Source organism: Lissotriton vulgaris, unplaced genomic scaffold (assembly GCF_964263255.1).
Source record: "Lissotriton vulgaris unplaced genomic scaffold, aLisVul1.2 SCAFFOLD_2268, whole genome shotgun sequence".
Classification (NCBI taxonomy): domain Eukaryota; kingdom Metazoa; phylum Chordata; class Amphibia; order Caudata; family Salamandridae; genus Lissotriton; species Lissotriton vulgaris.
In genome coordinates, this window is record NW_028247097.1 from 183,838 (window position 1) to 196,009 (window position 12,172).

The 12,172-nt window shown below is 48.1% G+C and overlaps 1 protein-coding gene across 1 annotated transcript in view; it reads right to left on the reverse strand.

Annotated features, from left to right (window-relative positions):
* The window catches only part of LOC147665638 (complement factor H-related protein 5-like), a gene marked incomplete at its 5' end in the record, with an annotated part of 402,132 nt that overhangs the window by 176,551 nt on the left and 213,409 nt on the right, over positions 1-12,172 (reverse strand). Inside the window, one exon of the mRNA XM_086949622.1 lies at positions 7,975-8,157. Within this exon, the coding sequence (XP_086805748.1) occupies positions 7,975-8,157 (183 nt within the window). The remainder of the gene's footprint in view (positions 1-7,974; positions 8,158-12,172) is intronic.

The following is a 12,172-nucleotide window of genomic DNA, read 5'->3' on the forward strand; positions in this document are numbered from 1 at the left end:
CTGGTCTCAGGGTTAATTAATACACTGGCAGGGAGTCAGTAAAACGGGTTCCATCAGCCCATTTACCATTTGCAGTTGTCACACTTCATCTTTCCACCCAGAATCAAATGTAGGAATTAGGGCTGGTTAATGACAGGGAAAAAAGTTCAACCCTGTGATGTCATGGGAGCTCAAATGGCGTGTGATGTCACTACAAATAACACTAGCATTTTAGTGAATTGGCATCCATGGCATTTGTCAGAGAAGTTCCTTTTCTTTCTCATTGTGTTCTCCCTCAATCACCTCAACCCTGTTAACTTGCTCTTTCCAGGGTCCTAGTCCACAGGGCCTTTTCCTGAGAGTTTTGCAACACTAAGGGTGTAGTCATCCACTTTCTTTAACAATATCACTATCATTACTTTGTCACCCACAGTGTGTGACTACAAGGCCTCCCTCCTGCGCTCTCTCGAGAATCATTAACCCAGAGTTCTTGGGGGGTGTTTCAAGAATTTCAAGTTTCAAGTGATTACTTATCCATGATGTGAGTGAATTTGGTGAGATATACTGATGGGATGAGTGGAAGTTTATTGTGGATGAAATAATGCATGCATGCACCACTAAAAGCACTTGTGAAAGCCACTGAAGTGTATATGGTGTGGCAAAAATGCAAAATTTCTATGATTTAACCACAGAAGCATGTTGTTGATATAAACTATTGGAATGTGGGTGACACCCCAACACCATCACTACAATGGATCCAGGGGGGACCGCATGAAGATGGTGACCCAATGTTGATAACGTTGAAAATAATGCACAAGTTACTCACCTTCAGTAATGATATATCTGTAAGAAACATTAGTTAGTGTTAGATTCCTTATCTTAGAATATCCCCAGGCATCAGACGGGATCCGGAAAGTTTTCATCAGCAGTACCACTGCGCGTCGATAGGTGTCGTCTGCAGCTCCGCGCCTGTCATCAGCGTCGTGATCGCCGGGATGACGTCGCTGGAGTACTTAGACGCCATCCTCACGCACTGACGTCAGTTCTGTACAAAGCTTTCCATGCCATGAACGCAGAGCCATGCAAGAAACCGACACTGGTACCATGAAACTAGGGCCCTGACAGGGAAATTCCTTAACCCTAGATATCGGTTCGCAGAATGGGGAGTATGGATGGAGCGGTAAGGAATCTAACACTAACTAAAGTTTCTTACAGATATATCGTTACCGAAGGTAAGTAACTTGTGCAATCTGAAAGAAACACGTTAGTGTTAGATTCCTTACCTTAGAATAGATACCCCAGCATTACCAACCCCGGTGGTGGGTCTGAGAACCAAAATCATACCAGAAAGTCCTGGAGAACAGAACGGCCAAAGAAGCCGTCTCTCCAGACTTGACTGTCCAGGCAGTAATGCTTGGCAAACGTGTGCAGCGAAGCCCACATAGCTGGCTGACAAATGTCATGCAAAGGGACCCCCGTCCCTAGGCAGTAGTAGCCGCCGTGGCCCGAGTGGAATGGGTGCGCAGCCCCTCAGGAGGATCCTTCTTAGCCAAGAAATAACAGATCTTGGTGCACAAAACGACCCACCGAGAGATGGTTCATTTGTGCACCGCCTGTCCCTTCATAGCGCCCACGTAGCCAACAAAGAGTTGGTCATCTACCCGGAACTATTGTGTGCGGTTTAAGTAAAAGGAAAGCGCACGTTTTGGGTCCAAACGGTGGAGCCTCTCTTCCTCTTTTGAAGGATGCGGAGGCGGAAAGAAGGTGGGCAAAGTAATGGTCTGGCCCAAGTGAATGTCAGTGACCACTTGGGTAGAAAAGAAGGACGGGTCCTCAGAACAACCTTGTCCGGATGGACAGAGAGGAAAAGAGGCTTAGAAGAAAGAGCCTGGTGATGGCAACCAGGAAAGCAGTCTTGAGAGTCAGAAGACGAAGAGGACAGTTATAAAGTGGCTCAAAGGGAGCACACATCAGATAGGTTAATACCAGATTTAAGTCCCACTGAGGCATTACAAAGGGAACAGGAGGAAACATGAGTAATGCCTTTCAAGAATCTATTTACAACAGGGGACTTGAAAAGAGAAGGCTGATCAGGAAGCCTCAAGAAGGCTAAAACAGATAAAAGATATCCGTTGATGGTGCCCAGAGCAGAGCCCTGCTGGGCCAGGGAAAAAAGAAAGAGTAGAACCTCAGAAAGAGGGGCAGAAAGAGGATCCACAACCTTTGCTGTGCACCCTGCCACAAATTTGTTGCACCTGCAGGCATATACCGACTTTGTGGTGGGACGCCTGGCTGCCAGAATGACATCACAGATTTCAGGAGGCAAGTCAAATGGCCTCAACTGTCGCCGCTCAATCTCCATGCATGTAGGTGGAGGCTGGACAGGTTATGGTGAAGGACCATCCCCTGTTGCTGCGACAGAAGGTCCTCCTGAAGAGGCAGTCAAATCGGGGGATCGATTGACAGACTGAGAAGCTCGGGATACCAGTAATTTAGTGCCCAATCTGGAGCCACAAGAATGACTTGCGCCCAGTTGCGCCTGATCTTCTTCAGCACTCTGGGCAGAAGTGGTATAGGCGGAAAGATGTATAACAGACCGCAACTCCACTCGCGACGAAAAGCGCCTCCAAGCGAGTGCCGCCTTGGAAATTCCAACGCCCAGAACTGATGACATTGCACTTTCTCTTCGGTGGAGAATAGATCTTTTTTTTTTAATAATAGTTTTATTGAAATGTTTTACACATATACACAAAACATATATATTTCGCAGGTTTTGTCGCTACAAGGCCCCCAGCCCTCGATGGAGGACTGCTGGGGGATTAGTACAATGTTATACACTCGTGATCCATCATGCACCGATGGCTGAGTTTGTCTGCCCTAGTGTTCAGAGAACCTGCCAGGTGTTGAACCCGCGGGGTGATGCCCTGATGTCCCAGCCATGTCTAGAGGTGCAGAGCCTCCTGACAAAGGGTCCATGACCCCATCCAGCCCTGTTTGTTGCAAAACCACATGGCGCTGTTGTTGTCCGTGAACACCTGCACTACACTTACCCGGACAGAGGGAAGGAATGCCTTCAGTGCAAGTCGGATCGCCCGCAGCTCCAGAGGTTGATATGGAGCCAGGACTCGACCGGAGACCAGATGCCTCTGAGCTCCGCCTCTCCTATGTGGCCCCCCATCCAAGGAAGGACGCATCCATCACCACTGTGTGCTCCGGTTGGGGTAGGGAGAGGGATCTGCCGCTTACCCAATCGCGGTCCATCTGTCTTGCAGTGCCCTCCGAGATCAGGACGTGGTCAGACAGGTTGCCCTGATGTTGTGCCCACTGGAACTTCAGGTGCCACAGCAGAGCCCACATCCGCCACCTGGTGTGATGTACCAGCAGGATGCAGGAGACCATCAGACCCAGAAGCAGTAGGGCCATCCTGACCGAAACTCAAGATAAAGGCTGAAAGATCAGAATCAGAACCTGAATAATCCGAACTCGCTGCTCGGGAGGATAAATCCAAAACTGCTTTAAGTCCAGTACCGCTCCGATGAAGAGGAGCTTCTGGGAGGGACTCATCTGTGACTTCAGCACGTTGATGGAGAACCCCAGCGAATGCAGGAGGTCGGCTGTAGTCTGGCGGTGGAAGACGAATGTTTGGGGCGAGCCCGCCTTCAACAACTAGTCATCGAGATAAGGGAAGACTGGAGCCCCTAATCTGTGCAGATGAACTGCGATCACTGCCATCACTTTCTTGAACACCTCAGGGACACTGGTGAGGCTGAAGGGGAGCACGGTAAACTGAAAGTGCTGGTGGCCTACCGTGAACCGCTGGTAACGCCGGTGGGCCGGCAGGACGGGAATGTGGAAATAAGAGTCCTGCAAGTCCAACTCTATCATCCAGGGTCTAGGGCAGCCAAAACCTGAGCTAACGTCAGCATCTCGAACTTCTTATTCTGGAGGAAGACGTTGACGCTCCTGAGGTCTAAGATAGGGCACTGGCCCCCTATGCCATTCTTGGGAACCAGAAAGTAGTGGGAGTAACAACCCATCTTACTTCTGGGCCAGGACCGCGCTCAATGGCCGCCTTGGCCAAGAGGGCTGTAACTTTCTCCTGCAGAAGTTGCAAGTGATCCCCCGACATGCGGTGGTACATTGGTGGCATGGCTGGAGGGGTTGTCTCGAAGGGAAGGGAGTAGCCCCTTTTGACAATTTGCAGCATCCACCTGTCCGAAGTGATGGCACTCAAGTGGAGCAGGTGATAGTGAACTCTGCCTCCCACTGGCGTGGAATGGGCCTGGAAGCTCGGACTAGGAAGGCTTTGAGGCAGATACTGCGGGAGAGGATGTGGACTGGCCGGCTCTCTGTCCCCCTGCTCCACCACGGTGGAATGCACATCCGCGACCTCGTTGAGGCTGGTTCTGTGGCCTGTGGCTGGACGAATGTGCAGAGGTGCCCCTTCCTTGGCCACGAAAGGGGCGAAAAGGAGAAGTTTTCTGGCGCTGCGCACCCAGACCCAAGGACTTGGCCGTAGCCCTGGAGTCCTTTAAGCGCTCCAGCGCGCTATCTGCCTTGTCGCCAAAGAGGCGACGGCCATCAAAAGGCATGTCCATGAGAGTGCTCTGGACATCCCCTGAAAAGTTTGTGGACCTCAGCCAGGCATGGCGACGATTCGCCACCATCGTTGCAATCACTCTGCCCAGAGAGTCAGTGATGTCAAGTCCACACTGAATGGAATACCGTGCTGCATCCTGCCCCACAGCAAGAGCCTGGGCGAGCCGTGTCTTGGCACAACTCCGGACACTGGGGTGGCAGATCCGCCACCGTATCCCAAAGAGAGTGGGTGTAACAGTCCTAAAGGCATGCAGTATTAATGGACCGCAGCCATAGACTGATGGAGGAAAACAGTTTCTTACCAAACTATTCTAGCCTTTTGGATTCCCAGTCCGGGGGTGCGGTTGGGAAGGCAGTTTGTGACGTCGAGGCCCGGATAACTAGAATCTCAGGGGAAGGATGAACGGACAGAAACAGGGGTCGCCCGGAGCTGGGCAGTGGCGCCGGCCCAAGTTCCGATCCACAGGAGGGACTGTGTTGGGCTTGGACCAATTGCCCATCAGAACGTTTGTGAGTGCTTCATTAAACTGCAGCAGAGGCTCAGAAGAGTTTACTGGCGTTTGAAGCATCTCGGTGAGGAGGTTGGTCCTCATGGCCACCGCAGGGAGCTGAAGGCCCAAGGCCGTGGCCACCCTGAACAGCACCACAGTATAAGTAGCACCCTCCTCCGTAGCCACGGCCAAGTCGCGCAACCATCAAGGGAAGGTCAAAGAACGATGGTGTTTCTTCGACTTCTTTTTGCCATGCCTCGACTTACCTGAGTGCGAGGACTTGGATACCGATGATCGTTGATGACTCCGGCTCTGCGACCGGTCCCTCGACCGGAACCTGGAGCAGCGCCGAGCTGACTGCCAGGGCTCGAGTAGCTTATGGGAACACTCCCGCCTAGCCTTCGACGCCAAGGCCCGGCAGGTGCTGTGGGCTTTGCTGCCTTCTCTTCCTCTGGTCCTGCTGCAGTGAGTTGCTGGTTTTCATCTGCTCTGGGGGTTAGGCAGGGTCAGGCCTGGTTCCTGCCTGGCTTGGTGCCCACCTGGGTGTGCCTGGGGCTGTTGGTTTGGCTCTCCTGGCCAACAGGTTTGACGGGAACCATTTTTAATTTGGAAGGCTTGCAGCTTGGAATAAAAGTTGGTTTGCCAGTAAGCCTTACCAGTTTTTAACGGTGAGAATTATGCTCACTAATTCTCACAGGGGTTCACTGGGCACACATATACACTACTAAGCACGGTTATTCTGTCTTACTATCACGTTTGTCACTATCTTTTACGTTGTGGTTCTCCGAAGGGAGAACAAACACTGCCTTCTTCTTTTTCTTTCACACTCAGAGAGAGAGTTGCCGATGATGAGAATTGGGTAAACTGGTGAATGTTAGTCAGCAACCCCATTGGCAGTTCTACCGTGAAGTACTCTCTCTCGTCTCTCACATTTTTTCATCATGGTTGGCCCCCAAACAGTAGAGACACCGGCGGTGGGGGTCGGTAACCGACATCAGTCGGGGACAGGCTTCACACAGCTTGAAACCGGACATCCCTAATGGCACCAGGAGTCGAGTGGACTCGGAAATGGTAGCCAAAAATGTCCTAAAAGTTAGTCAAAAATTGACTAAGGGCACGCTCTTCCGGGATCTGCGCTTACTGGCGCGAAAAAAAAAGAACTGACGTCAGCGCACGAGGGCGGGGTCTAAGTACTCCAGCGACTTCATCCAGGCGATCACGACGCCAACGACGGACGCTGAGCCGCAGACGATGCCTACCGACGCGCAGGGGTACTGCAGACGAAAACTTTCCGGATACAGTCTGACGCCCGGGGATATTCTAAGGGAAGGAATCTAACACTAACATGTTTCTTTCAGATAACACAGCAAATTGTCTTTTCTTTTTTCTGTATAGGTATTTCCTCATCCAGACCGGTGGCAAGTATTATGCTTGTTCCATTTTCATTTTAATATTTGAAGTGCACTTGGCAAATAGCATACATGCACTCCCATCTCTGGGGGCAGTAACCTCATTACATATACCCTGACGAAAGCTTAGGACTTAATGAGGCCAGTTAAGAAGGGCTGAAACATGTTGATGCTAATTTTAAGGTCATAGGACCATTACATCCAAACACCTGTTTGTATATATTTTAACCTTCCCTCCCACTCCACTTTTAAAGATTTCTTTAGGAGTAAGTGAAGAATTTTATCTTCAATGGTATACCCCCTTACAAAATATCGCTAAGTGGTCTCTGAAAAATGGTTGAACCCAGCCCGACCTGTAGGAGTCGGGATGGCCCAATGATGAAGCATGTCACTACTAGAGTGAGTGAGGGCAATTAAAAGAAATGTGTCTCTTTCCCTTCCCACCCGCAGCAGCGGGTGGCTTCATATTTGATCCTCTCAGTAACTCTGTACTTGCGAGAATCACCATTACACACGTAGGAATCCCCCACCCAATTTGGTTGTCTTCTTTTGGATGTTTTGCCGTTACTGGAGGTGTAAACACAAAAAGAGACTGAGGAAAGGACATTTTGTTGGGTTAATAGAATATAAAAGAGGGAGGAAATGTCCTTATTATCCTCGTGACTGAGGACCTCTCTACCCGCCTAGGACACCTGTGGTCGTAGGAATCTGTGAAACAAATTACTGCTACACCTAGATGGGTTTCTGTTTTATGTCACCTGTTGGTCTTCTATTGATTTCTGCATTTTTTTCTTCTACGATTACTTGCCTGCTTGAAGAATCCTTCACGTTTTATCTCTGCTGTTCCTTTTTTTTTAATGGATCTTGGATTCTTCTAATTAAATATTACAGTCACCATTTCGACAGGGACCTTTCTTTGTATTTGATAGAGCTATGTGACTTCAATTTAGCACAACAGGAAAGATATATTTGTCCCCATTTATTATGAGTGACTTAAATGCAAAGATTTCTGTGGAGCAGGGGTTCACAAGAAGGTTGCTTGATGCTAAGAAAGACAAAGGCAGGATTGACAGCCAATATTTTTTTTTATAGGGTATATATGATCCCACATTTGAAATGTTTCTATGGGATCTCTGCCACTAGCTACTAGTGTACTTCCATAAATGCCTCAAACATTTAAATGAATGCTGATGAATTGTGGCTTCCGAGGCATGTGGAAAAAGGCATCACTCATTCATACAGACGTAATTCTGAATCCAGATTAAATTCACCCTCTTATGCATCATGTACTTTGCAACGCTGAGAATTGTCATCACACAAATGTATTCATAAAGAAGCAGCTTTCTGTAAGCTACATTTTTTTAAAGTAGTATTTTGGAGATGTTGGCATAAAACATCCTAAGCACTTAATTTCAAAGCACTCTACTCACTGTTTCATTTATTCAAATCATGGTTTCGCATGGATGCGACTCATTACGAACATGATAAGTAAATACCTAAACATTCTGGCAGCGCAGACCAAGCTCCATTCAGGCAGGTGACTTTGTTGTTTCCAAGTATCTTATGGTAACTTTGGCACGTATATTCCACTATGGTTCTTGAAGGATAGGATGGCTTCGAGATGCCCTTAATATCTCCATTAACAAGGGGTGGTGCAGGACCACAATTACTGCCTTCCTCTGAAATGAAACAAATAAATTACTTGTCATTTAATGTCAGTCAAAATGTGAAATCAGGATTGAAAGGGGAAAGCAAACAAACTTTTGTATTTGTGGTCAAATAAAAGCTCCTTGACTGTAGCGATGTCTGAACACGTTCACTTAGATGGAGGGTAGACCGTCTCTCTACACGGCTGGTTCATCAAAACCAATGACAGACGATGTTGAGAGAAAATTAAATAAAGAATACATTTTTCTTTGTCAAAGTCTGTACATATGACCCTCCAGCCGGCCCCATCAACCCACCGCTCTTACCTGCATGGGCAGAGGCTGATCTTCGAAGGGCCAGGGGGCTGTATGGTGCGGGTATGCTCTCGTGCACAGGTGTGCACCTGGTTTTAACAACTCCACTTTCTAAAGTGCATGCATTTAACTCTTGAGTTAGTACGTGTGTTGCAAACAGCACAGCTCAGAAATAGAGCACAGCTCACAAACGGAGAGAGCATATCACTGCTCACTGTTTCAGAGCTGTGCTGTGTATAGCGTACGCTCTAAAACACAGAAATGCTAAATTTAATGTGTGTGCTCCACAAAATGCAATTGCATGAAAACCGGTACACAGTTGTGCCTGGGGCGAATACACACATTCATGATACAACCACAGGAGCTGTGCACGATACCATCCGGGGCGGAGCACAGACACAGAGGGCGTCTGTACATTTGTGATTTTTCCAAAATTCATCCTGTCTTGCACATTAAATATAAGATTTTTTGAGTAAATATATGGGCTCAATAACTCAAAGAATCTCCGAGTTAGTGCAGTGGCGTCACTAGGGTTGGTGTCACCCGGTGCGGGTAACTCATGGTGTCACCCCCTCACAACTTACCGGATGGACCATCGCACCCTCTGCCTGCACCATCTCACCCCCTGCCTGCACCATCTCTCCCGTAGCCTGCACCATCTCACCCTCTGCCTGCACCATCCCTCCCTCTGCCTGCACCATCTCACCCTTTGCCTGCATCATCTCCCCCTCTGCCTGCCCCATCTCCCCTCTGCCTGCATCATCTTTCCCTCTGCCTGCACCATCTCATCCTCTGTCTGCACCATCTCACCCTCTGCCTGCACCATCTCACCCTCTGCCTGCACCATCTCTCCCCTCCGCCTGCACCCTCTCCCTCTCTGCCTGCACCATCCCTCCCCCTCCGCCTGCACCCCCTTCCCCCTCCTGCAGCTCTTTTAACCCTTTCCTCGCCACCTTCTCCCCCCAACCCCCCATATTCGTGCACTGGCAGCAAAACAATATGAAACTGCTGCCTACGTTCTCACAGGCAGAACGGACAAGATTGCCCTTACAAGTTACCAGTCTTGACTCATTGGCAGTGGAGTGAATGTTAAAAACGAATATCACTTTGCCTGACGCGCAAAATATATTTTGCACCCTCAACTTTCATATATTAAAATTTTTCCATCAACATGGCAGTTACTTTGGGGACTTTTTATTGTATATAAGATAATAAAGCAGACTTACAGAATGCGTCCTACACTAATCCTTAGCCAACACACCGACATCAATAATATATACCAGTGAGCGTTGGTTCTGCGCTCCGCTTTGCTTATGAGGTCAGGCTTAGTGGGTTGTGGCACTTATGAACCATTTATTTAGCAGAGAGTGCCTTTTTTTGCCGAATAAAATCCATGCTCTGTTGCGCTATATTAAAATTTTCCAAATATTTCTTACTCCTTCTGCGCACGTTCCCTTGCACGCAGATAACAAATGGTGGGTCATTCCGTCATTTTATATGCTCATTTATGCATTTCTAAGATGCCAAAAAGGTGTTGCAGTTTTAATAGGAGACATGTGTTCCTGAGTATGAACGCATGATTAGTGCGTGCGACACTTAGAGGATACATTTAAATACACACACACACATAGCTGCCAAGGTTTCAGAGCGCGATGTGTGCATTTTCATAATTTAAGTGTAATTATGAGTGACATTTCAATGACTATGAGTGACACTTTCTACTGAGCAAAATCAAGCAATGAATGATATACATATCAAAAATTACACCCATTTGAGTATAGCTGCTAATGTTTCAGATTGTGTATGTGTGACATTTTTATAGATTCAGTAGATTTATGAGAGACATTCAACAACTAAATGTGTGGCACTGTCGTGCGATCAAAATCATGCAATGAACTCCATGGAAATAGACACATATCAGAAATCACAGCAGGTGATTTTAAAGCTGTTATTTAAGTTCTAAATAATCAGCACACTCCACTCCCTGCTCCAGTTAGCAGCTGAAACATATGTAACATAGGAATATCTGTGACCCACTGAGTTATCCACATACAATACAGTTCAATACAATATGCTGGGAGACCTTCTTTGCAGTAGGCATATTAACCCTCTACCTTACCTAATGGTGAGAGTGAAAACTGCCAGTAGACAAATCTCTGACCTCTCTCCAGCGGTAAACATTAATCACCTGCCTTATCTCTGACTTAGCAAGTTCACCGCGTTGGGAAAATAAAGGCTCTGCTGCTTCGAAGTGTCACTGTCCAGCGAGGATGTTAAACACTTTGCACTACTAAGAAATCAGCAAAACTGCTAGTTTAGATAAAACTTCCTCCTAAGATAGCCCTGCATTCACAGTACGGACAGACAACATTAGTTTGCCCATTTCCAAGGAGCTATGTTGAGCTGAAGCCCCCTCCCCATTCTCGTAACAAACATTTATAATGTCAGCAGTAGCAGATTAATAAATTCATATCTGACTCGCCTGTATCTCTTTACAGCTGTCAGAATGATTGATCCACGGAGAGGAGCTGGTGGTGTGGCACAGCGGAGATCGCTTGCCTGCTTCTTTTTCAGAGAGTCAGAGAGCGAGCCCTGATGCACTGCCTTAGCCCCTGCTCTCACTATGAGACTTATGCTGGCCTAGTGACTGAGGCTGGGACAGAAGTTGGGTTCTGCCAGGGTAGGCAGGGGCACAGCAACAGCAACAGCACAGGTCCAGGTCTGGAGGAAGTGAGCAGGTGGTCAATCCTCTAAATCTAGGTGATGCAGCAGGGGATTTCCTGGGTGCCCTGGGGCCCGGCTGGCAGCAGGAAGTTCGACATCCCGCCACAGCACGCGCGCCAACCGTACATGCCTCCTCCGCAACAATGTGTCAATGTGGGACCTGCCGTGACCCGGTGAAAAGCAACGGAAAGCAGCTTGGCGGCGCAAGTTTAAAGAGCTTCTTGTTATAGTAAATAAAGTATTTTATGCCACAAAAAACAGACCGGCTAATTGATGCATTTCGGTAGGAAGATAGGTGCCGCTGCAGACAGCACTTACACACGAGCAGCAAGCGTCTCTTCCATGGCACCGACACTCCGGTGGAGAGAAAGTATGGGAAGGTGTGAATCCTCAATCCACCACCCTTGCTTGTCCCTTATAACATTTCTACGATGGAAATCATAAAAGCAATACGCTGCACTGACTGTCTACTACTTGGAAGTGCTGCGCTTTTTCCAACCACCGGAGCACACTATATAGCAGGCACAATTCATGTTATCAGAGGAGCAGTTTTAACACTGTGACAAGGGATCTCTGTCACTATATTCGCACAGTAGCCGCCCGCAAACTAGTTGCGCTGCACAGCGTCTTGAAAGTGGTCATTAATTATGCTGCAGCGCGTTTCAGGTACATTTCTGTTAAACTGTAAGCAGTGAGACACACAGAAGACACACTCGCCCTCACCTTTGAGCAGAGCTGTGTTACACAGCGTAACGTAACCAGATGGTGTCACCCCATGTGAGGGGTGTCACCCGGTGCCGTCCGCACCCCCCCGCACTCCCCTAGTGACGCCACTGAGTTAGTGTATGACCTTTAGACAGATAAATGGAGGGGAAATTACTGCACTGGGTGTCAGCAAACGCTGAAATATTTGCGTTAATAAATGCACTATATGCTCGTGCAATTTCGAGAACAAGAAACGCACAGATCCCATCTTCCGCTGCACTCTGCACTGAACAGCACCATGGTA